The 24,093-nt window shown below is 37.4% G+C and overlaps 1 protein-coding gene across 1 annotated transcript in view; it reads left to right on the top strand.

The window, feature by feature from the left end:
• The window catches only part of ARIH1 (ariadne RBR E3 ubiquitin protein ligase 1), a 130,297-nt gene that overhangs the window by 79,476 nt on the left and 26,728 nt on the right, over nt 1-24,093 (top strand). Inside the window, exons 5-8 of the mRNA XM_079912267.1 lie at nt 187-242; nt 19,484-19,550; nt 20,872-20,978; nt 23,675-23,717. Coding sequence (XP_079768393.1) covers nt 187-242; nt 19,484-19,550; nt 20,872-20,978; nt 23,675-23,717 — 273 coding nt within the window. The remainder of the gene's footprint in view (nt 1-186; nt 243-19,483; nt 19,551-20,871; nt 20,979-23,674; nt 23,718-24,093) is intronic.

Genomic DNA, 24,093 nt, shown 5'->3' with positions numbered 1-24,093 from the left:
GTTAGCAGTTTTACTTACTTTATGGTGATACACATACACACACACGTTTTCTTTAATAGAAAGGGAGTGATTAAGGTCCTGTAAATGTTAAGGTATCCTCAGCACCTAGCAAAGTTCCTGGCAATGGTAAACATTCAGTAAATATTTGTTGAATGAAGACATAGTTTAAATTTTGATCTTTTTCAGACTATTTCGTGTCCTGCTCATGGTTGTGATATCTTAGTGGATGACAACACAGTTATGTAAGTACTTTTGATAGATTCTGCATGTTGAATATTGATTAGTTGGTTAAACCAAATTAATTTTCGCTCAACACCATAGAGGAGGTAAAATTTTTAGTGTCTGAAGAGACTTTCTAATCTATATTCCTTTGTAGTACACAAGCCTGTTTGTAACCTGGTTAAATGCCCAGGCAGTATTCTGGTAAAGTTGGCAGTACATGATAGCTAGATTTCAGTAAACCTTGTGGTTGGAGAATAGGATATGTCAGTGTGTCAGTTGATGTCTTCTGGGAAGCAGATGCCAAGACAAAGTTAAAAGGGAAGGCGATTTATTGTGGGATAGCATCTGTGTAGGATAAAGAGGAGGAGGAGCACTAGACAGACCATGATACAGTTCTGACACTTGTTAAATGAGAGAAAGAAGGAAGGAGGATTCAATAGGAAGAGACTCAGACTATGTTGCAGCTGTGAGAGTCTCTGTTAACCCTGTGGGGAACTCCAGTGCATAGGTTTCCCACAGAGGAATACCTCAGCAAGCAGAAATGGCCAGGCCCTGGTACCATTGTCATGCTCAGTCTGTCACTGGGAGCTAACCAGGGGGAATGTGGCCTCAGCTGGAACACTGCTACAGATCCCAAAGACCGCAGCTGGAGGCTGTTGGCTATCTACTGGCCTTGTGAAATGTTCCCTTTTGAAGTAGAGAAAGAAACTTGAAGAAACAAGCATAGTTAGCTCCTATACATGGGGTAAAATCCCAGGTTGTTTAATTCCTGAGTCAGTGCTGTTTTCATGACCTCAGGCTACCTAATTGATTTCAGTCTAGGAAGATAAACATATGAGGGCCTAAATGATCCACAGTCAAATTGTATAATTAGTCCTGAATAATTGCCTATATAAAGGTATGTCTGTGTTTAAGCACTGGGATTTGAAGGTAATAAAAGTAAAGGCAACCATGTGCTTTAGTGAGCAAATTTCTTAATCTAATGAAGCCATAAATTGGTTTAACCAGTACAGTTTATAAAGCCACTGATTCCACTTTGTTAATCCCAACCTACTTTGGTTTACTAAAATATATTTACTGTTGTTGTCAGCTTGTGTTAATACTATTTCTATCTTTCAGTAAATCTTATTTCCATTATTGTTTTAAGCTAACAAACATAAACATGTATCATCTTAAAGTACTGCCATTCTTGCAGCCTTCTTTATCTTGTCCCCTGATACTTTAATTCTTTGTATTCTTTCATCAGTACATTTCATCAGCATAGGTCATTGTATCTTTTCATTCATTCCACAAACATTTACTGGGAACCTACTCATTAGCACATATACACAGGAGAACAACAAAAAAATTACGATACATTTCCTTTCTCTAAGAGGTTCATAATAATAAATAAATAAAATGCATAGTTTAAGTTTTATGTATAAATGTATATATAAAGTACATTTACAAAGAAGCAAATTACTCTACCTGAAGAATTTAGGGAAGCTTTACTTAGGGAGTAATATCAAAGAGTAAAATTTTGGGTTGAGGGAGTGGAGGGTAATATTAAAGAAGGGATGCCAATATTTTTTAAATAGTCCATGAACTTCTCTGTTATGTATTCTGTAGTAGCTAGAGCACAGAGTAGCAGTTACTAGAGATGAGGATGGAAAGAGTTTGACAGTTTATGATGAGTTTCATCATAGAAGGTTATTAGGACTGATAAGAAAGAATTTGGTAATATCTAATATGAGTGAGCATATAGTACAATGGGGAGTATACTGTTGGAACCTTTTTGTAACGCAGTTTGGTGATTTCTACAAATGTATATGCTCTTTGGCTTTTTGTTTAATAGTTTCATCACTTTGAATATGTCATTGTACTGCCTTCTTGCCTCCATTGTTTCTGATAAGTTAGCTATTAATGATATTTTTGTCCCCTGTTTGCTACTTTCAGGATTTGCTGTGTCTTTGGCTTAAAACAGTTTTGACTATGATATATCTAGATGTGGTTCTCCTTGTGCTTATCCTCTTTGGGGTTTCTTGAGCTCTTTGGATGTGCATGCTGGTGCACGTCCACATTTTACCTTAAATAGTTGTATGCTATATCTTCCATATTCTTTCTTTTAAATAAATAATTTCTTTCTTTTAGAATTTAAAAGGTTAATTAAATGAGAGAAAGTGCAGTTTTTCATGTTTAATCTTAAGATCTGGACTTCTCTGGTGGCGCACTGGTTAAGACTCTGCCTGCCAATGCAGGGGACGTAGGTTCGAGCCCTTGTCCTGCAAGATACCACATGCCGCAGAGCAGCTAAGCTCTTGTGCCACAGCTACTGAGCCTGCCCTCTAGAGCCTGTGAGCCACAACTACGGAGCTTGTGTGCCAGAGCTACTGAAGCCCTCGCGCCTAGAGCCTGTGCTCCAGAACAAGAGAAGCCACCGCAATGAGAAGCTTGCACACCGCAATGAAGAGTAGCCCCCACTTGCTGCATCTAGAGAAAGCCTGCGTGCAGCAATGAAGACCCAACATAACCAAAATAAATAAATAAATAAATTTATTTTAAAAAAAATCTTAAGATCCATAACTGAAATATGCTTTTTTTTTTCTTAGTATGAAAGGAACTGAATCCTTCCCAGTGATGGATTATCAGTTTTTTAAAAATTTCCAACCTGAGAGATTTTAAAAATGGTTTCTTGTTTTAATTTGAATTAAACTCATTTGGAACTTGAAACTGAAACCTGATTCTTCCTGAAGACATATTACCCTTTAGCCCTCTCAATTTGAAGCTAGCGTGTTTTCCCCTTTGTATTTTATGGTCAAGAGGTAAAGTCATTGTTCCCCTTGGTCCCAAATGCTGTTTTCAGACCATTTCGCTTCTTCACTTTAAAATCCATAAATCCTTTGAGTCTTGTTGTCCAGCTGTATCATGGTCCTTTGTGCTTTTCTCTGCTTGACATCTTGGTCTGTCCCATTTAATTATTTGTAGTGCTGTCACCTCAAGCACAATCTTTTCTTTCTCCCAAGGCTTGCTGTCATCCAGTGTGATTTCAGTGCCCATACGTGTAGTTCATTCTACACCCTAGCCCTGTAGTTCTACAAGTGTGGTCCCCCGACCAGCAGCATCAACATCACCTAGGAGCTTGTTAAGAGAATGCATATTTTCAGGCCCAGCTCCAGACTTACTGAATCAGAAACTCTGGGGACAGGGCCCAGCATTATGAATGACAAGCTGTCTTAGTATGGTTCTGATGCATACTTATGTTTGAAAACTCTTGCCATAGCCTTTCATTTCTGTGATCTACTCGTTTCCAGGAAAATCCCCTTCACCTTAGCCATGTACTCCTAAGGCCACCACCCTAGGCCTACTCTAGTTCTACTCTTACTTTACAAAATCACGTTTATCTGCCTTTTCCTAAAAGAGTGCTCCTTGGGGTCTGTCTGTCCCACTATTCTCACTCTATGCACTTTATACACTCTCCCTAGGCATACATTGGAAATTCCCAATTTTTAAAAAAAAATTTATTTTATTTTTTTTGGCTGCATTGGGTCTTCGTTGCTGTGCACGGGCTTTCTCTAGTTGCGGGAGCAGGGGCTACTTTTTGTTGTGGCGTGCAGGCTTCTCATTGCAGTGGCTTCTCTTGCGTGCAGAGCACAGGCTCTGGGCGTGGGCTTCAGTGTTGTGGCACACAGACTCAGTAGTTGTGACTCGCAGGCTGTAGAGCACAGGCTCTGTAGTTGTGGCACATGGGCTCAGTTGCTCCATCGCATGTGGAATCTTCCCGGACCAGGGCTCGAACCTGTGTCCCCTGCATTGGCAGGCAGATTCTTAACCACTGTGCCACCAGGGAAGCCCTGGAAATTCTCAAATTTATATCTCCAGATTAACACTCTTTTTTGATCTTGGGACCCATATATCCTAGTGCCTATCAGGCATCTTCATTTGTACATTACTCTGGCTTTATCTTGTCCAGCCCTCCTACTACCTTTACCACCACCAGAATCATTCTTTTTGCTTCTCAGTATCATATAATGGCATCACTTGGTGTTAAAGATTTGCCTGAATGAGAAACCTTGGTGATATCTCTGATTCACTTTTCTCCTGCATTTTGCAGTCATCCTTGCACGAAATTCTGTAAATTCCACATCCTAATTACCTTTAAATCCATCCATTTCTCTCTGTTTCTACTGCCATTAACCTGATTCACGCCATCATCTTGTCTTAGCTGGGAATCTGCAACTAGCTCCTAAGTGGTTCCCTTATACCCAGTGTTACCACCTTCCAGTTCTTCTTCACAAATGGCTTTCGTTGTCCTATATTGCTTACCTATGCAACTTCATGTTTTGCCTCACCTTTTCTCACATTATTCTAGCCACGTAGAGCTTGGTTTCTTGAAAGTACTGTGCATTTTATTTGCATTTGGTTTGGTAGGATTTTTTTTACTTTTTTTTCCTACTGTCTCTTGACTTTGTTTCTTACAAGCAGTACTCGCTTTCTGTTTTACTCTTCAGTTCTCTTAATCTACTCATCATCTTAGTCATTCTTAACACCTCAGTTTAACTCATTTTAATTTGGGTTTGGATAGACATCCTATGTGTTCCTTAGCTCCTCCATATTTCCCTTACCCTGCACTTTTGTAATTGCCTGTATCCTTGTCTGTATTCTTTCTTAGGCTGTAAGTTGACCCCAGGTACCCTATTTATGTTGACTGAATTCTTTTCTTATTTCCATTCAGGATGTGTGACTTTAACCTTGGTAAAATACTACACAGAAATTATTCACTGATCGTTCAGTGCTTCTTAGACTCACTTCTTAAGATTAGTGATTCATTGGATTCACCTTTTTACTCCTTCGCAATGGGTGTGTAATAGGCCCGTGTCCTTGAATAAGTAACTGGAAATATATTATTCTCCCTGCTTTCATAAGCGTATGTTATCATTGCTAACTCCAGTGATTGATTTGTGCTATGATACCATTAGGGCTATTTGGCTAAGTGGGGCTCCCCTTCTTTGATGCTTTCATGAGATTAATTTAAACTATTTATCTAAATTATTTATCACTTGAGACTGAATAAATCTTTGTCTCTTTCTGTTCATACTAGTAGTTGGTTAGTGGTTTGTGGTTTTTTTTTTTTTTTGGCTGCACCGTGCAGCTTGTGGGATCTTAGTTCCCCGACCAGGGATTGGACCCATGCCACGGTAGGGACAGCCTATAATCCTAACCACTAGGCCACCAGTGAACTCACAGTAGGTTAGTTTTTTTATGTAGTTGTTTGGGGCCTAAATTTCTTTTTCTGTGTATAGCTTCTCTAGTAATCTTAGGGATGATAAAGGTAAACTTGTATCTGTTTAATCTTTAAAGACCTGCAAGTAATGTATTTAGTCACACCTTGACCAATCATTGTTATCATTAACACATATCTAGAATTGTGATGTTCTGATTCAGCATCCTGCAGGGTGTGTCTAAAAAATGGAATGGTTTATTTTCATATATGGGGGTTTTTAGAAACAGATAAGCAGAGATGATGACAGACACTCATTGCCACTCAGTTCTAGCAAAATTATTCCAGATGATTTTTTTTTAAAGCTTTAAGTGATACATAAGATTTTAAAAAATGAACTAAAAATAGAGTTACCATATGATTCAACAATCCCACTCCTGGGCATATGTCCAGACAGAACTGTAATTCAAAAAGATACATGAACCCCTGTGTTCATAGCGCACTATTTACAATAGCCAAGACATGGAAACAACCTCAATGTCCGTCAACAGATGAATGGATAAAGAAGATGTTGTACATATATACAGTGGAATACTACTCAGCCATAAAAAAGAATGAAATAATGCCATTTCAAGCAACATGGATGGACCTAGAGATTATCATACTAAGTGAAGTAAGTCAGAAAGAGAAAGACAAATACCATATGATATGACTTATATGTGGAATCTAAAATATGACACAAATTAATTTATCTACCAAAGAGAAACAGACTTAGAGAACAGACTTGTGGTTGCCAAGGGGAGGGGGCATGGGGGAGGGATGGCTTGGGAGTCTGGGGTTAACAGATGCAAACTATTACGTATAGAATGGATAAACAACAAGGTCCTACTATATAACGCAGGGAACTATATTCAATATCCTGTGATAAACTGTAATGGAAAGAATATAAAAAAATAATGTGTGTATATATATATATATATATATATATATATATATATATATATATATATATAACTGAATCACTTTGCTCTACAGCAGAAATTAACACAACATTGTAAGTCAAGTATACTTCAATTATAAAAAAAGATTTTTAAAAAATGTATCTTAGGATCTTGGTATTGATAATCCATACCTCTATTGGCTAATTCCTCACTTGTCTGAAAAGGGCAGAAATGTTCTTTTAAAAATAGATTGTCTTAAATTAGATAATATAACTTAAAAGCTATTCTTCGATAGTTATTTCCTGTTCCATCAACTTTAAGCAGTAAATCTTAACTACTTACTATGTAAGGTGAGGAAATTGCTGCCTCTGTGCTGTCATTCACCTTTAATCTCTTCTACCCCCTAATTTCTGTTAGATACATAATTACTTTATATTGTCAACTTTATACTTAAATCTATTCTGGAACAGTTTCTTTTATGTTTTGTCAGTAGGTTTAGTCACGAAATGGTAAGCCAGTGCTTTTATAATATTATAATTGTAAATATTACATAAAACCAAGTAATTGAATGGATCCAGAGCAAAGTAAATGTAGTCCTGTAAGTCTGTGCTGCTCCAAGAAGAATGAATATTCCAAGCATCCAAGTCAGACGATTATTTTTTACATTCTATCACATAGGCTTGTGAAGCTGTGTAGACCCTCAGATGATTTGTACCATCTGAGGCAAGAGACAAACTAAACTTTGATATGTGTATTAATCACAGCATAGTAGAGCATCTCGTCTTTTACAGTGGAAATACATCATTTTTATTTAATTATAATCAGTTCAATTTGCTGTGCATTGGTTTTTGTTTTTACTTTTTGAATTAAGTTCTAAAATAAATTCAATAAAGTGTGTAAAGTACATTTACTTTAGAAATATGTTTTATTAACCACCCAGATCAAGGTACAGAATTTTTCCAGTACCCAGAATATTCATCCTTGTGACCCTTCCCAGACAGTATCCATCTCACCCCCACTACCTATTCTGACTTCTGTCACCACCAGTTAATTTTACCTGTTTTTGAACCTCATTTAAATAGAATTGTGTAGCATGTTCTTTTTCTGAGTGTGTATCGGCTTCAGTTAATGTAATGTGTTTCTTTGAGGTATGTGCATGTTGTTAAGTATATATGTATGTTTTTAGGTTTGTTTTGTTTTTGCTATGTAGTATTTCATTCTCCTGATAATAGATACTTGGAGTTTTTTTGGTTTGTTTGTTTGGTTTTGACTACTGTGAAAAAACTACAAAGAATATTCCAGAAGTGTCTGGGTAGATATGCACTGATTTCTTTTGGGTATATACTGAAGAGTGAGATTTTTAGCCTTACAATAGGTACTGCCAGAGTATCTACTTTTCCAGAGTAGTTGTACCTCCGCTTCTCCTAGTTATGTGTGACTGCTCTAGTCCTTGTTCACACTTGTATCACTAGTCTTTTCTAATTTTAGCCATTTTGGTGGGTATATAGGGATATCTCATGGTGGTTTTAATTTGCATTTCCTTGATGGGTAATGATGTCAGACACCTTTCCTTGGATATCGCTTTTTACGAAGCGCCCATTCAAGTCACTTTCTCATTATTAAAATTTTGTTATTTTGTCTATTTGTTAATTACTTTCTAAGAATTCTTAAAATATTCTCATATGAGTCTTTTGTTAGATATATGTATTACAACTATTTTCCCCAATGTGTGGCTTACCTTTATTCTCTCTGAATGATGTTTGGTGAACAGAAGTTTTTATTTTAATGGCATCTAATTCCTTATTTTCCCTCATTTATGACTATTGCTACTTACGAAATCTTTGCTTACCCCCAAGGTTGTATTTATTTTTAAGGCAGTCTACAGAGAGTTTATGGAGAATGCTTTGAAAACATGTGACTTTAAAGTTGTATGTCTCATGGTGGAGTAAATTAATGCTCCCCCCCCATCATTTCTCTACGATGAAACAGAAAAACACTACTTCAGTATTCTAAGTAGGAAATTAATCACAAATGTATAGAATACTGTCCGTTTTAAAATATATGCTTAAGGGATCAGAACTCAAGTTCACACTGAAAATAATTTCCTCGTCTCATTGAAATGCAAAATGAAATAATTTGTCAAGCTTTGGTAATTAATAAGGTAAAGTGTATATATATAGGGATTAAATTACTGATAATTATTAAACTTTTAATAATGTTTTTGAACTATAAATGTGAAGTTCCAGATTGAAGGGAAGCAGAGAAGGGTGTTGGAGGGCTGCGTGAAGCTGATTGTGTCAGGCTTAATAGGCCATTAAGGTTTTTGGCTTTTATTCTAAGATAGAGTCATGAGAGGATTTTGAGCAGAGGAATGACTTGGTCATAGAGGATTGCTCTGACTGCTCATATTAAAAAGAGACTAAGTGGGAGCAAGGAGATGGCGAGACTATTAAAACAGAAGAGAAATGATGTTGGTTTGATCCAAGACTGTAGCCGAGGAGGTAGTGAGAAATGGTTGGATTTTGGATGTGTTTTCAAGGTAGAGTTAGAGTCAAACTCTGATAAAAGAAGGAGATGAGCCAGACATGATTTTAAGATCATTTTGACCTTTGATTGTGATTACATGAATTCAGCTCATAGTATATGTTACATTTCTTTTTATGACCAGAAATTTGAGCAGAGTTTTTTTATAAAGTTGTTAATCATCCCATTGTCATAATCCTACAACCCAAAAAGCCTACCAGTAGGGGAAGATGGAACGTAATAGCAGCTTTTAAAAAGATTTATGAATTATTTTAATACATTGGAAAATGCCTATAATGTTAGTTTTAAAAAACTAAGATATGAAATAATATGTAGTGAATTTTCTATTTAAAATTATATATCATACCTTTACAGAAAAGAAGAGGAAAGAGTCTAGATTCATAAAAATCTTGAGTGGTTATTCCTCCTGAGCAATAGGGTTAAAGGTGATTTTTATTTCATTCTTTATACTTACCTATAATTGGTTTGTCAGGGGGAGAAAAAACCCTTTTTAAAGAAAAATATTTCATCATTAGTCCTAAATTGAAGCATAATATTGTTGACTTATTCAGGGTGCTATATAAGTATAAGACATATAAGTATTATATGTTTAGTGTAAGTATACTAAAGTACTGGGCATACTAAAAAAAAAAAATCCTGTGTTTAAAGTTACCTGGTTTCAAAGCACAGCTCTCTAGTTATCTCTTTTGTAAAAGCATAGAATTATCCCAAAACTCAAGGGCGTTTAAATGCTTCTGACCCTGTGCTCAGAATGTATATATAGATGGCATTCAGTAAAAGTCTTTTTTTTTTTTACCTTGATAAAGAGCTGCCTTCTACGGTGAGAATTGGCATAATAGCTATTTTCAACATAAGTGATGGCAGCAGGACCTTGTGAAGATAATTAGCTTATTAATGGCCAGATTGACACTTGCCTTCTTGAGAATGCTTATTCTCAAAGATGGGAGATCACTTTCTTTTTCTTCCCTATCACCAACTTAAGGCTTAGTCATTTTGGCCTAATAGCTATGGCTGACCTTTATTCTCACCAGTTATGCTTAGGCTAGAATCATCTATAAGAAATCATTAGAGTTTGTCTCATCAGAGAAGCATTATGGGTAATAGAAGGAGTAAGATGTATTTGGAAATCAGGGATTCTGAATTTGAGTCTGTTTCTTAATTATTTTTTAATGTGAATTTCATATAGCAATAGTCACCATTTTGACTAGTTTAAAGTACACAATTCAGTGTACCAAAAGAAATCCCATAACCACTAAACAGTCATTCCTCACTCCCTCCTCCCCCTAGACCCTGACAACCACTCATCAGTTTTCTGTCTGTATGGATTTGCTTATTCTGGACATTTCATTAAAATGGAGTCATACAGTATGTGATCTTTTGTGTTTGGCTTCTGTCACTTAACATAATGTTTTCAAGGTTCATCCATGTGGTAGCATGTATAAGGATGCCGTTCCTTTTTATGGCTAAATAATATTCCATTATATGGATATTCCATATTTCTCCATTCCTCAGTTCTTGGACATTTGAGTTATTTATACTTTTTGTGGAAACATTTGTGTTATTTGAACATTTGTACGTAAGACTTTTATTGAACACATGTTTTCGATTCCTTGGAGTGAAATTGCTGGGTCATATGGTAATTCTGTGTTTAAGTTTTTGAGGAACTGCCAAGTGCACTAATCATTTTTATACCTCATTTTCAACATCTGCAAGATGTGGAGGTTTACTCATTTTAAAAATCCTTATTAAACACAGACCAGGCACTGTACTGAACATAAGAGATCTTTTCATGGAGGTTATTGTTTGGTTGGGGATAGGGAAACAAGAAGGCAGATATTAAACAAATGATTATACAGATAGCTGTCTAATGAAAATTATGACACATCCTATAAAGGAGAGGTGTATCATGTGCCATAGGAACTAAGGTAAAGGTGGTCTGTGTCTAGACTGATATGGTGAATTGTCAGAAAAGACCTCCATGAATAACAATATATCTTAGCTGAGTGAAATAAAATATAATAATAATAGCAACTTCATCTTATATTTATTGAGTGCTTACTATTTGCCAGGCACTATTCTAGTCGGCCAGCTCTATTTCTTCTCTCCATCTTACAGATTAGTAAACTGAAAAATGGAAAAGTCAAAGAACTTACCCTCAGTTCATAGTAAGTACGTTGTGAAGCCAGTATTCTAACCTAGGTTGTCCCACCTCAGAGCCCCACTATGATAATCTTTTGTTTCTTTTCCAAGGGAGGTGGCCCCAAGCAAAAGCCTCTGAGGAAGTGTGGTGTATACTCTTTTGAAAGAATACAGATATGAGGGGAGTACACTGAAAGTAGCTCAGGACAGGTGGGGTCTTTTTTTTCTTTCTTTTTGGCCACACTGCGCCACATGCAGGATCTTAGTTTCCCAACCAGGAGTAGAATCTGTGGTCCCTGCAGTGGAAGCTCAGAATCTTAACCACTGGACCACCAGGGAAGTCCCAGGGTGGGGTCTTATGGAAGAAGAGAAGTGAGTGGGATAAGAAACTCAAGAAATAGATGAAGCCAAATTGTACAAAACTTTCCTGTTCATTTAAGAGAGTTTAATGAGATTGGACTACGCATTTTTTTTCACATCTTTATTGGAGTATAATTGCTTTACAATGGCGTGTTGGTTTCTGCCTTACAACAAAGTGAATCAGCTATATATGTGCATATATCCCCATATCTACTCCCTCTTGCGTCTCTATCCCACCCGTCTAGATGGTCACAAAGCACCAAGCTGATCTCTTTGTACTATGTGGCTGCTTCCCACTAGCTATCTATTTTACGTTTGGTAGTGTATATATATCCATGCCACTCTCTCACTTTGTCCCAGCTTCCCCTTCCCCTTCCCTGTGTCCTCAAGTCCATTCTCTACATCTGCATCTTTAGTCCTGTTCTGCCCCTAGGTTTTTCAGAACCTTTTCTTTCTTAGATTCCATATATATGTGTTAACATACAGTATTTGTTTTTTCTCTTTCTGACTTACTTCACTCTGTATGACAGACTCTAGGTCCATCACCTCACTACAAATAACTGAATTTTGTTTCCTTTTATGGCTGAGTAATATTCCATTGTATATATGTGCCACATCTTCTTTATCCATTCATCTGTTGATGGACACATAGGTTGCTTCCATGTCATGGCTATTGTAAATAGAGCTGCAGTGAACATTGTGGTACATGACTCTTTTTGAATTTTGGTTTTCTCAGGGTATATGCCCAGTAGTGGGATTGCTGGATCGAATGGTAGTTCTATTTTTAGTTTTTTAAGGAACCTCCATACTGTTTTCCATAGTGGCTGCATCAATTTACATTCCCACCAACAGTGCAAGAGGGTTCCCTTTTCTCCACACCCTCTCCAGCATTTATTGTTTGTAGATTTTTTGATGATGGCCATTCTGACTGGTGTGAGGTGATACCTCATTGTGGTTTTGATTTGCATTTCTCTAATGATTAGTGATGTTGAGCATCCTTTCATGTGTTTGTTGGCAATGTGTATATCTTCTTTGGAGACATGTCAATTTAGGTCTTCCACCCATTTTTGGATTGTGTTGTTTGTTTTTTTGGTATTGAGCTGCCTGAGCTTCTTGTATATTTTGGAGGTAAATCCTTCGTTAGTTGCTTCGTTTGCAAATATTTTCTCCCACTCTGAGGGATGTCTTTTCATCTTGTTTATGGTTTCCTTTGCTGTGCAAAAACTTTTAAGTTTCATTAGGTCCCATTTGTTTATTTTTGTTTTTATTTCCATTTCTCTAGGAGATGAGTCAAAAAGGATCTTGCTGTGATTTATGTCATAGAGTGTTCTGCCTGTGTTTTCCTCTAAGAGTTTTATAGTCTCTGGCCTTACACTTAGGACTTTAATCCATTTTGAGTTTATTTTTGTGTATAGTGTTTGAGAGTGTTCTAATTTCATTCTTTTACATGTAGCTGTCCAGTTTTTCCAGCACCACTTACTGAAGAGGCTGTCTTTTCTCCATTGTATATTCTTGCCTCCTGTAGCAAAAATAAGGTGACCATATGTGCATGGGTTTATCTCTGGGCTTACTGTTCTGTTCCATTGATCTATATTTCTCTTTTTCTGCCAGTACCATACTGTCTTGATTACTGTAGCTTTGTAGTATAGTTTGAAGTCTGGGAGCCTGATTCCTCCAGCTCTGCTTTTCTCTGTCAAGATTGCTTTGGCTATTCGGGATCTTTTGTGTTTCCATACAAATTGTGAAATTTTTTGTTCTAGTTCTGTGAAAAATGCCAGTGGTAGTTTGATAGGGATTGCATTGAATCTGTAGCTTGCTTTGGGTAGTATAGTCATTTTCACAATGTTGATTGTTCCAATCCAAGAGCATGGTATATCTCTCCATCTGTTTGTATCATCTTTAATTTCTTTCATCAGTGTCTACAGTTTTCTGCGTACAGGTCTTTTGTCTCCTTAGGTAGGTTTATTCCTAGGTATTTTATTCTTTTTGTTGCAGTGGTAAATGGGAGGGTTTCCTTAATTTCTCATTGAGATTTTTCATCATTAGGAAAAATGATGTATAGGAATGCAAGAGATTTCTGTGCATTAATTTTGTATCCTGCTACTTTGCCAAATTCATTGATTAGCTCTAGTAGTTTTCTGGTAGCATCTTTAGGATTCTCTGTAGTATCGTGTCATCTGCAGACAGTGACAGCTTTACTTCTTTTCCAATTTGGATTCCTTTTATTTCTTTTTCTTCTCTCATTGCTGTGGCTAAAACTTCCAAAACTGTGTTGAATAATAGTGGTGAGAGTGGGCAGCCTTGTCTTGTTCCTGATCTTAGAGGAAATGCTTTCAGTTTTTCACCATTGAGAATGATGTTGGCTGTGGGTTTGTCATATATGGCCTTTATTATGTTGAGGTAAGTTCCCTCTGTGCCTGCTTTCTGGAGAGTTTTTATCATAAATGGGTGTTACATTTTGTCGAAAGCTTTTTCTGCATCTATTGAGATCATACGGTTTTTCTCCTTCAGTTTGTTAATATGGTTTATCGTGTTGAGTGATATGTGTATACTGAAGAATCCTTGCATTCTTGGGATAAACCTCACTTGATCATGGTGTATGATCCCTTTAATGTGCTGTTGGATTCTGTTTGCTAGTATTTTGTTGAGAATTTTTGCGTGTATCTTCGTCAGTGATATTGGTCTATAGTTTTCTTTCTTTGTGACATCTTTGGTTTTGGTATCGGGGTGATGGTGGCCTCATAGAATGAGTTTGGGAGTGTTCCTCCCTCTGCTATATTTTGGAAGAGTTTGAGAAGGATAGTTGTTAGCTCTTTTCTAAATGTTTGATATAATTCGCCTGTGAAGCCATCTGGTCCTGGGCTTTTGTTTGTTGGAAGATTTTTAATCACAGTCTCAATTTCAGTGCTTGTGATTGGTCTGCTTATATTTTCTATTCCTTCCTGTTTCAGTCTCAGAAGGTTGTGGTTTTCTAAGAATTTGTCCATTTCTTCCAGGTTGTTGGAATGTAGTTGCTTGTAGTAATCTCTCATATTTCTGCAGTGTCAGTTGTTACCTCTCCTTTTTCATTTCTAATTCTATTGCTTTGAGTGTTCTCCCTTTTTTTCTTGATGGGTCTGGCTAATGGTTTATCAATTTTATCTTCCCAAGGAACCAGCTTTATTTTTATTGATCTTTGCTATTGTTTCCTTAATTGCTTTTTCATTTATTTCTGGTGAATATGATTTCTTTCCTTCTTTATGATTTCTTTCCTTCTGCTAACTTTGGAGTGTTTCTGTTCTTCTTTCTCTAATTGCTTTAGGTGTAAGGGTAGGTTGTTTATTTGAGATTTTTCTTGTTTCTTGAGGTAGGATTGTATTGCTATAAACTTCCCTCTTAGAACTGCTTTTGCTGCATCCCATAGGTTTTGGGTCATTGTGTTTTCATTGTCATTTGTTTGTAGGTATTTTTTGATTTCCTCTTTGATTTCTTCAGTGATCTCTTGGTTATTTAGTAGTGTATTGTTTAGCTGCCATGTGTTTGTATTTTTTTTACAGATTTTTTCCTGTAATTGATATCTAGTCTTATAGCGTTGTGGTTGGAAAAGATACTTGATACGATTTCAGTTTTCTTAAATTTACCAAGGCTTGATTTGTGACCCAAGATATAATCTGTCCTGGAGCATGTTCCATGAGCACTTGAGAAGAAAGTGTATTCTGTTGTTTTTGGTTGGAATGTCCTATAAATGTCAATTAAGTCCATCTTGTATAATGTATCATTTAAAGCTTGTGTCTCCCTATTTGTTTTCATTTTAGATTATCTGTCATTGGTGAAAGTGGGATGTTAAAGTCCCCTACTATGATTGTGTTACTGTCAGTTTCCCCTTTTATGGCTGTTAGTATTTGCCTTATGTATTGAGGTGCTCCTATGTTGGGTGCATAAATATTTACAATTGTTATATCTTCTTCTTGGATCCATCCCTTGATCATTATGTAGTGTCCTTCTTTGTCTCTTGTAATAGTCTTTATTTTAAGGTCTGTTTTGTCTGATATGAGAATTGCTACTCCAGCTTTCTTTTGATTTCCATTTGCATGGAATATCCTTTTCCATCCCCTCCCTTTCAGTCTGTATATATCCCTAGGTCTGAAGTGGGTCTCTTGTAAACAGCATATATACGGGTCTTGTTTTTGTATCCATTCAGCCAGTCTATGTCTTTTGGTTGGAGCATTTAATCCATTTACATTCAAGGTAGTTATCGATATGTATGTTCCTATTACCAGTTTCTTAATTGTTTTGGGTTTGTTATTATAGGTCTTTTCCTTCTCTTGTGTTTCCTGCCTAGGGAAGTTCCTTTAGCATTTGTTGTAAAGCTGCTTTAGTGGTGCTGAATTCTCTTATCTTTAGCTTGTCTGTAAAGCTTTTAATTTTTCCGTCGAATCTGAATGAGATATTTGCTGGGTAGAGTAATCTTGGTTGTAGGTATTTCCCTTTCATCACTTTAAATATGTCCTACCACTCTCTTCTGGCTTGCAGAGTTTCTGCTGGAAGATTAGCTGTTAATCTTATGGGGATTCCCTTGTATGTTATTAATTGTTTTTCCCTTGCTGCTTTTAATATTTTTTCTTTGTATTTAAATTTTGATAGTTTGATTCATATGTGTCTTGGCGTGTTTCTCTTTGGATTTATCCTGTACGGGACTCTGCGCTTCCTGGACTTGATTGACTATTTCTTTTCCCATATTAGGGAAGTTTTGAAGTATCATCTCTTCAAATATTTTTTCAGTCCCTTTCTTTTTCTCTTCTTCTTCTGGGAACCCTATAAATCGAATGTTGGTGCGTTTAATGTTGTCCCAGAGGTCTCTGAGACTGTCATCAGTTCTTTTCGTTCTTCTTTATTCTGCTCTGCGGTAGTTATTTCCACCATTTTATCTTCCAGGTCACTTACCTGTTCTTCTGCCTCAGTTATTCTGCTGTTGATTCCTTCTAGAGAATTTTTAATTTAATGTATTGTGGTGTTCATCATTGTTTGTTTGCTCTTTAGTTCTCCTAGGTCCTTGTTAAACGTTTCTTGTATTTTCCCCATTCTCTTTCCAAGATTTTGTATGATCTTTATTGTCATTACTCTGAATTCTTTTTCAGCTAGACTGCCTGTTTCCTGTTCATTTGTTTGGTCTGGTGGGTTTTTACCTTGCTCCTTCATCTGCTGTGTGTTTCTGTGTCTTCTCATTTTGCTTAACTTACTGTGTTTGGGATCTCCGTTTCGCAGGCTGCATGTTCGTAGTTCCCGTTTTTTTTTTGGTGTCTTCCCGCAGTGGCTAAGGTTGATTCAGTGGGTTGTGCAGGCTTTCTGGTGGAGAGGACTGGTGCCTGTGTTCTGGTGGATGAGGCTGGATTTTACCTTTCTGGTGGGCATGACCGCGTCCAGTGGCGTGTTTTGGGGTGTCTATGACCTCATTATGATTTTAGGCAGTCCCTGTGCTAATGCGTGGGATTGTGTTCCTGTCTTGCTAGTTGTTTGGCATAGGGTGTCCAGCACTGTAGCTTGCCAGTTGTTGAGTGCAGCTGGGTCTTAGCGTTGAGATGGAGATCTCTGGGAGAGCTTTCGCCGTTTGATATTATGTGGAGCCGGGAGGCCTCTGGTGGACCAATGTCCTGAACTCGGCTCTCCCACCTCAGAGGTAGAGGCCTGACACCTGCCGGAGCACCAAGACCCTGTTAGGCACCCGGCTCAGAAGAAAAGGGAGAAGAAAATTAAGAAAGAAAAAAATAGAATAAATTAAAGTTATTAAAATAAAAGATAAATTATTAAAAATTAAAAAGTAGTTTAAAGAAAGAATAATAATAAAAAAAGACAAAAACCAAACCAAAAAAACAAATCCACCAGTGATAAGCAGCGCTAAAAAGTATACTTAAAACAACAACATAAAAACGGACAGACAGAGCCCTAGGACAAATGGTAAAAGCAAAGCCATACAGACAAAATCACACAAAGAAGCATGCACATACACACTCACAAAAAGAGAAAAAGTAAGTATATATATATATTTATTTATTTTAAAAAAAGGAAGAGAGCAACCAAATGAGTAAACAAATCTAGCAATGATAATAAACTCTAAACACTAAACTAAGATAATCATAAAACCAAAAACAAATTAGATGTAGAAAGCAAACCCCAAGTCTACAGTTGCTCCCAAATTCTACCACCTCAATTTTGGGATGATTCGTTGTCTATTCAGGTATTCCAGAGATGCAGGGTACATCAAGTTGATTGCGGGGATTTAATCCTCTGCTCCTGAGGCTGCTGGGAGAGATTTCCCTTTCTCTTCTTTGTTTGCACAGCTCCTGGGGTTCAGCTTTGGGTTTGGCCCCGCCTCTGCGCGTAGGTCGCCTGAGGGTGTCTGTTCTTGGCCCAGACAGGATGGGGTTAAAGTAGCAGCTGATGAGGAGGCTCTGGCTCACTCAGGCCAGAGGCAGGGAGGGGTAGGGATGCGCGGCAGAGGCCAGCGTGATGTTGCACCAGCCTGAGGCGTGCCGTGCGTTTTGCCGTTCTGCCGTTCTGCCGGGGAAGTTGTCCCTGGATCACGGGACCCTGGCCGTGGCGGCGTGCTCGTGGGAGGGGAGGTGTGGATAGTGACCTGTGCTTGCACACAGGCTTCTTGGTAGCTGTAGCAGCAGCCTTAGCGTTTTATGCCCGCCTCTCGTGTCCGCTCTGTGAGCCTAGGCTCGTACCCATCTCTGAGCTCGTCTAGGCGGTGCTCTGAATCCCCTCTCCTTACGCACCCCGAAACAATCGTCTCTTGCCTCTTAGGCAGTTCCAGAGTTTTTCCCGGACTCCCTCCCGCCCCTCTGGCGCACTAGCCCCCTTCAGGCTGTGATCACGCAGCCAACCCCATTCCTCTCCTTGGGGTCTGACCTCCGAAGCCCGAACCTCAGCTCCCAGCCCCCACCTGCCCTGGTGGGTGAGCAGACAAGCCTCTTGGACTGGTGAGTGCTGGTTGGCACTGATCCTCTGTGCGGGAATCTCTCCGCCTTGCCCTCTGCACCTCTGTTGCTGTGCTCTCCTCTGTGGCTTTGAGGCTTCCCCCCTGCCACCCCCCCCCACTCCCCCGTCTCTGCCAGTGAAGGGGCTTCCTAGTGTGTGGAAACTTTTCCTCCTTCACACCTCCCTCCCAGAGGTGCAGGTCATGTCCCTATTCTTTTGTCTCTGTTTTTTCTTTTTCTTTTCCCCTACCCAGGTATGTGGGGAGTTTCTTGCCTTTTGGGAAGTCTGAGGTCTTCTGCCAGCATTCAGTAGGTGTTCTCTAGGAGTTGTTCCACATGTAGATGTATTACTGATGTATTTGTGGGGAGGAAGGTGATGTCTATGTCTTACTCCTCCACCATCTTGAAGGTTTCTCTCTGGACTGTGCATTTTTGATATCATTCTTGCTGGGTTTGTGAGTTACTCTTTTTCTGCTTTAACACCATTTTCTTCTAATACTCACAGGAGTATTTACCATTAAAATTAATGAAACTTAAGCTTCAGGGTTCTTCACTTTCATGGGTTCCTGTGAGTTCAAGAAATTCTTGTGAATTAAGGTGTTCTAGGTGGATAAAGGAAGCCAGGTTGCAGTCAATAAGCATTTCTGATAAATTACCAAAAGATTTCAGAAGAAGGAGGCTATCAAAATTGTATCTAGCAAACCTGGATCAATTTCTGAACATTCCTACCAACATCCCTTATTTCATACACAGATTTTTGGGAGGGGATCTTAGAAAAGGTGGCTGAGAATTACTGTCTTAAGGCAAGATATCAGAGTCAGAAAACTCTGAAAGGGGCCTAAATTTGACAATATTGGTAAGTCATTAGACTACAATACAAACTGGGTAAAAACAGAATATTTAGAGTATAAGAAATGGGGAAATGTCTACCAAAATAAAATTATAGAAACTTTGAAATTATTGTTTTGATTCCTACAGTTCCATTTGTTGACAGTTTATGTATTTTAGTATTTTCAATTTAAGGCAGTTTTTATAGCACAGGGCATTGAAATTTTATTTTATAAATGTGGAAAATATTCTTAGCTGAAAACTTCCTAATAAACTTTTATTCTCGCTTTCAGGCGCCTGATCACAGATTCAAAAGTTAAATTAAAGTATCAGCATTTAATAACAAATAGCTTTGTAGAGGTAAGTGATCGCATAAGTTTTCCTTCTTTAAGTAAAAGGAATTCTGTTTATTAATAGAAATATCAGTTTGTCTTATATAAGAAACACCTTTACAGTAACTTCAGTTTTTGTCTTCATTTATGAAGCATACCAAAATACCTTTATTCTCAAAGGAATGTGATAAACCAATAAGTAGATGTCTTTTCATCGATCTTGAGCTTTGAAAATAAAATTATTTTATAGTCTTCCTTTTTCCCTAGCAGAGAATTTTAGCTGATTATTAGTGATGTCATGTTTAATCATGTTGGGCCCTCTAACCCTGCTATATCTCTGCTTGTTTTACCTTCCATTACCAGTAAACTTCGTTTAAAAAGAATTATGTAGTGTTTTTTTGTTTGTTTTTATCAAATATGTCTTAACAGAAGTTGGCAAACTATGGCCTGCCTGTTTTTGTAAATAAAGATTTATTTGAACATGCAGTTTTATTCTGTGACTGCTTTTGAGCTGCAGTGGCAGAGTTGAGTGGTTGCTAAAGAGGCCATATGGCCCACGGAGCCAAATATCTCTACTTTCTGGCTCTGTGTGAAAGAAGTTTGCCAGCCCCTGTACAAGAGCACCAGTGTAACTTGGTATTTCAAATTCTAGAATGTAATTTTAATTTTTATTAGAGATTAAACTGAAGGTCATATCTTCTAGAAAATAGCATTTTTTAGGAATAGTATATTTTTTGAAATGGTCAATAAACTTGAGTTCTGATGGACTGTTCCTTGAGCCATGTTTTGTCTCATAATAAAAATACTTCAAAAGTTATATTTCTTTTGATGAATTAAAATGGAATCTTTGCTGGGGTTTAGGCACTGGCTTTTGTTCTTAGAAGAGCTTTCTATGGTCAAAGAGAGAAACTCCACGTGTATTCCTCAGCTTGTTTCATACTATTCTATAGCATGTAAACGCCTTCCCTAAGTAGAAGCGTATCTTGTTTTCTTGTATCTTTTAAAATTGCCCTGAAATAGAACCATAGACAAATTGATGCTTGTTAATGATCACATAATGGTGATCATTTATTTTAAAGTTCTCAGTGGGATTTTGAAGATAGAATAAGAGATAGGTTATATATTTTATAATACCAGGTCTTCAAGGGATGTATAATCTTAGAAGAACAGTACGTCCAAAAGCATTGCTGTAGGAGACTAAGTATTGGTGGCTGGTATTTTTGTGTCGGTGACACCATCCCCACTTTGTGATAGTGAGGAAGTAGTATAAATAATTGCATGGCGTACTGGAAAATCTTGCATCATGATTTAATTTGCTGTCATTTTTTATGTTCCAACTTGTATTTCAGTGCAATCGACTGTTAAAGTGGTGTCCTGCCCCAGATTGCCACCATGTTGTTAAAGTCCAATATCCTGATGCTAAACCTGTTCGCTGCAAATGTGGGCGCCAGTTTTGGTAAGCAAGTGATTTCTTAAATTGGAGTACTGCACATAGCTTTTCTATTTATTTTTGTTAGTAAAATAGTAGAAAAAAAGCAACTATACCCCAATTTTAAAAAAAGAAAAAGAAAAAAATAGTAGAAAATATTCTTTATCTGAGGTAGGTGGGTGATGTTGACTTTAAATAGTTTGTATTTCTTTTAAATAAAAATTCGATTAAAAAGTCACATCTTAAGATAGTTTTTCCTCTTTGTTGCTCTAACTTTTGGATTTATTTTCTTATGGGAAAAAAAAATGCGGCTGTAATCACATTCTCTTGTGTGCTCCAGTGGAACGTATATGGCAGCAAATTTAAAGATCTGGGACAAAAACTCAGTTCTTCTCATTTCTTTTTTTTTCAACTTTATCTGTTTTATATTTATATATATTATATTTATATTTTATATATTGTATTATTACATTATTTATTGTAAATTTTAAAAGTTCTCATTTCTGATTGACTGCTTATTTTGTCAAATTATGTTTGGTTCCCTTATAGCTCTTGATCTGTTTTCAGGTTCTCTCTTAGGAAATAAAATACACAGTTAGGTGTTTTGTTTTGTTTTTATTTTTTATTTATTTTTGCTGTACGCGGGCCTCTCACTGTTGTGGCCTCCCCCGTTGCGGAGCACAGGCTCCAGACGCGCAGGCTTAGCGGCCATGGCTCACGGGCCCAGCCACTCCGCGGCATGTGGGATCTTCCCAGACCGGGTCACGAACCCGTGTCCCCTGCATCGGCAGGTGGACTCTCAACCACTGCGCCACCAGGGAAGCCCTTATTTTGTTTTTAATTTCCTTTATTCTGACAAGTTTAATCTTACTCCTAAAAATATGCAGAAAATTTGGAAAGATAAAACTTAGTTGATAGATGTGCTTTCTTTAACTAAGAGTTCTTCTATGGGGCCCCTGGCCACAGCTTTCTTGGTAACCTGGATTCCTGGGAGTGCTATAGCATACTCTTTAGCCTTTGAATTTTAGGTTCAGTTTAGCAGGGAATTTCCAATATCGCGTATTAGAGAGTGAAGATGATCTTCCATTCCCTTATGGATCTTTTAGGAATGAGAAGCCAGTCAAGCCAGGGGGCTCTGTAACTAACAAATAAACATTTTATTGGTATTCCGTATCATTCTTCTTTTTTCTCCAAACATCTATAAAATTAGACATATACATCATTAATACTAAATATTTCCAAAAAGAGTAGGTAAACTCATAGAGATTAAATTTATGTAAAGTACTTGCTATTTTGGTAAAGATTAAATATGCATTATTGTTTCAGAGTTTACCCTGTAGACAGAGGGTAGAGTCTGATTCCTTACCTAGTTTCAAATATACTTTTAGTATGAAATATTTCAAATACAGACTTAAGTATAGAGAATAACGAGTACTTACATAGTTACAACCCAGCTTAATCAGAATCAGTATTTTGTTTGTTTTTGTCTAGAAATAAAGCCTGACAGGTACATTTGAAGCTTCTTTTTTTTTTTGCGTTACGCGGGCCTCTCACTGTTGTGGCCTCTCCCGTTGCGGAGCACAGGCTCCGGATGCGCAGGCCCAGCGGCCATGGCTCACAGGCCCAGCCGCTCTGTGGCATGTGGGATCTTCCTGGACCGGGCACGAACCCATGTCCCCTGCATTGGCAGGCAGACTCTCAACCACTGCGCCACCAGGGAAGCGCCATTTGAAGCTTCTTGATGTTCCCTTCTCCATTCCATTCCCCACGTTCATCTCCAGAAGTAACCATTATCCTGACTTCATTTAAACTGATGTAGCACTTTATTCTTCTTATTTGCAAGGGATTTTTAGCATTCCCAAATTACTTGATTAGCTAATTAATCAGCCATACCATGGTTACTTTTTCACAAGCATTTGTGTTTATTCTTAATTTATACTTTTTAAACAAATGTATATACCTTGTGCCTAGAAAACAGAAAGGGATTAGCAGTTAATATAGTCTTAGAGAATATGTAGACATAGTCTTTTGCTTTATACCTTGTTTGGTACAATTTATCTCTACTGGCTGAGATTCATTTGTTTGGATCATGCAGAGATATGACTTGTTTGCTTCCCACATATTGCTTACTGTGCATTAGTACTGGAGTATAGAATTACCCTACAATTACCCTATTAGTACTGGAGTATAGAATTACCCTATACTGGAGTATAGAATTACCCTACAAAGTCATTCTTTAACTCTTCATTTGGAGTGTTAAATAAAATATTTAATATATACCTATGGTAAGCGTTGGTTGAAATTTAAGTTCAAATTATTGAACATGATTTCATTTTGGTTTCAGTTAGATAGTGGTTGCAGCAAGGAATTATACATATTAAAAACTATCAGAAAAATACAAATCTAACTATCCTGATTTTTTTGTCTTTACAGTTTGGTAGCTATTTAAATAGTCATCTATTGTGAAATTGTCATCATAGAATATCTTCATGCTTACAAGTCATTCCTCATTTCACACACAGACACCCAAATATGTGTTGGTCCCAGTACTAAATGCTAAATAATTTACTGTAGAATAAAATAGGCATGGTTCCTGTCCTTGTATTTTGCAGTCACTAGAAACTGGTGAAAGTATTGAGGAACTGTAAAGCATGAAGTTGTTTGTTTGTCTTTACTTACAGTAGGTAGGACTTAATTCTTTTAACTCTTGTGTCACTTAACAGCTTTAACTGTGGAGAAAATTGGCATGACCCTGTTAAATGTAAGGTGAGTTTGCCTGGCATTTTCATTTTTAAATAAGGTAGTAGAGTACTTCTAAGACTTAATGACTGAAAGCCACAGCCCACAAGTTTGTTATTTATTCATTAGTAAATGGAAGATAGTATTTTGCCCTTTTTATTTCAGGTGATGTTTGCAAGTATTCAGGGAACATTCCTTAGGAATAAAGTCATCTCCTGATTATTATCAAGATAATGAGGGTTAAGGCACCTCCCTTGGAACGCTTTGTAATTAGCTAAGGGGAATGACACACCTTGCAGCTGTGCCTCTCCTTGAGCTCTAGGTTCCCCACTTAGCTTCAGCCAGAGAAAGTTCTCCTTTGGTTGATTTTTTATGTACCTGGACTGGATATGAGAATCACAGG

The sequence above is a fragment of the Stenella coeruleoalba genome, assembly GCF_951394435.1.
Source record: "Stenella coeruleoalba genome assembly, chromosome: 2".
Taxonomy (NCBI): Eukaryota; Metazoa; Chordata; class Mammalia; order Artiodactyla; family Delphinidae; genus Stenella; species Stenella coeruleoalba.
Note: the sequence above shows the minus strand (reverse complement) of the source record. Positions and strands in the feature narration are given on the sequence as shown.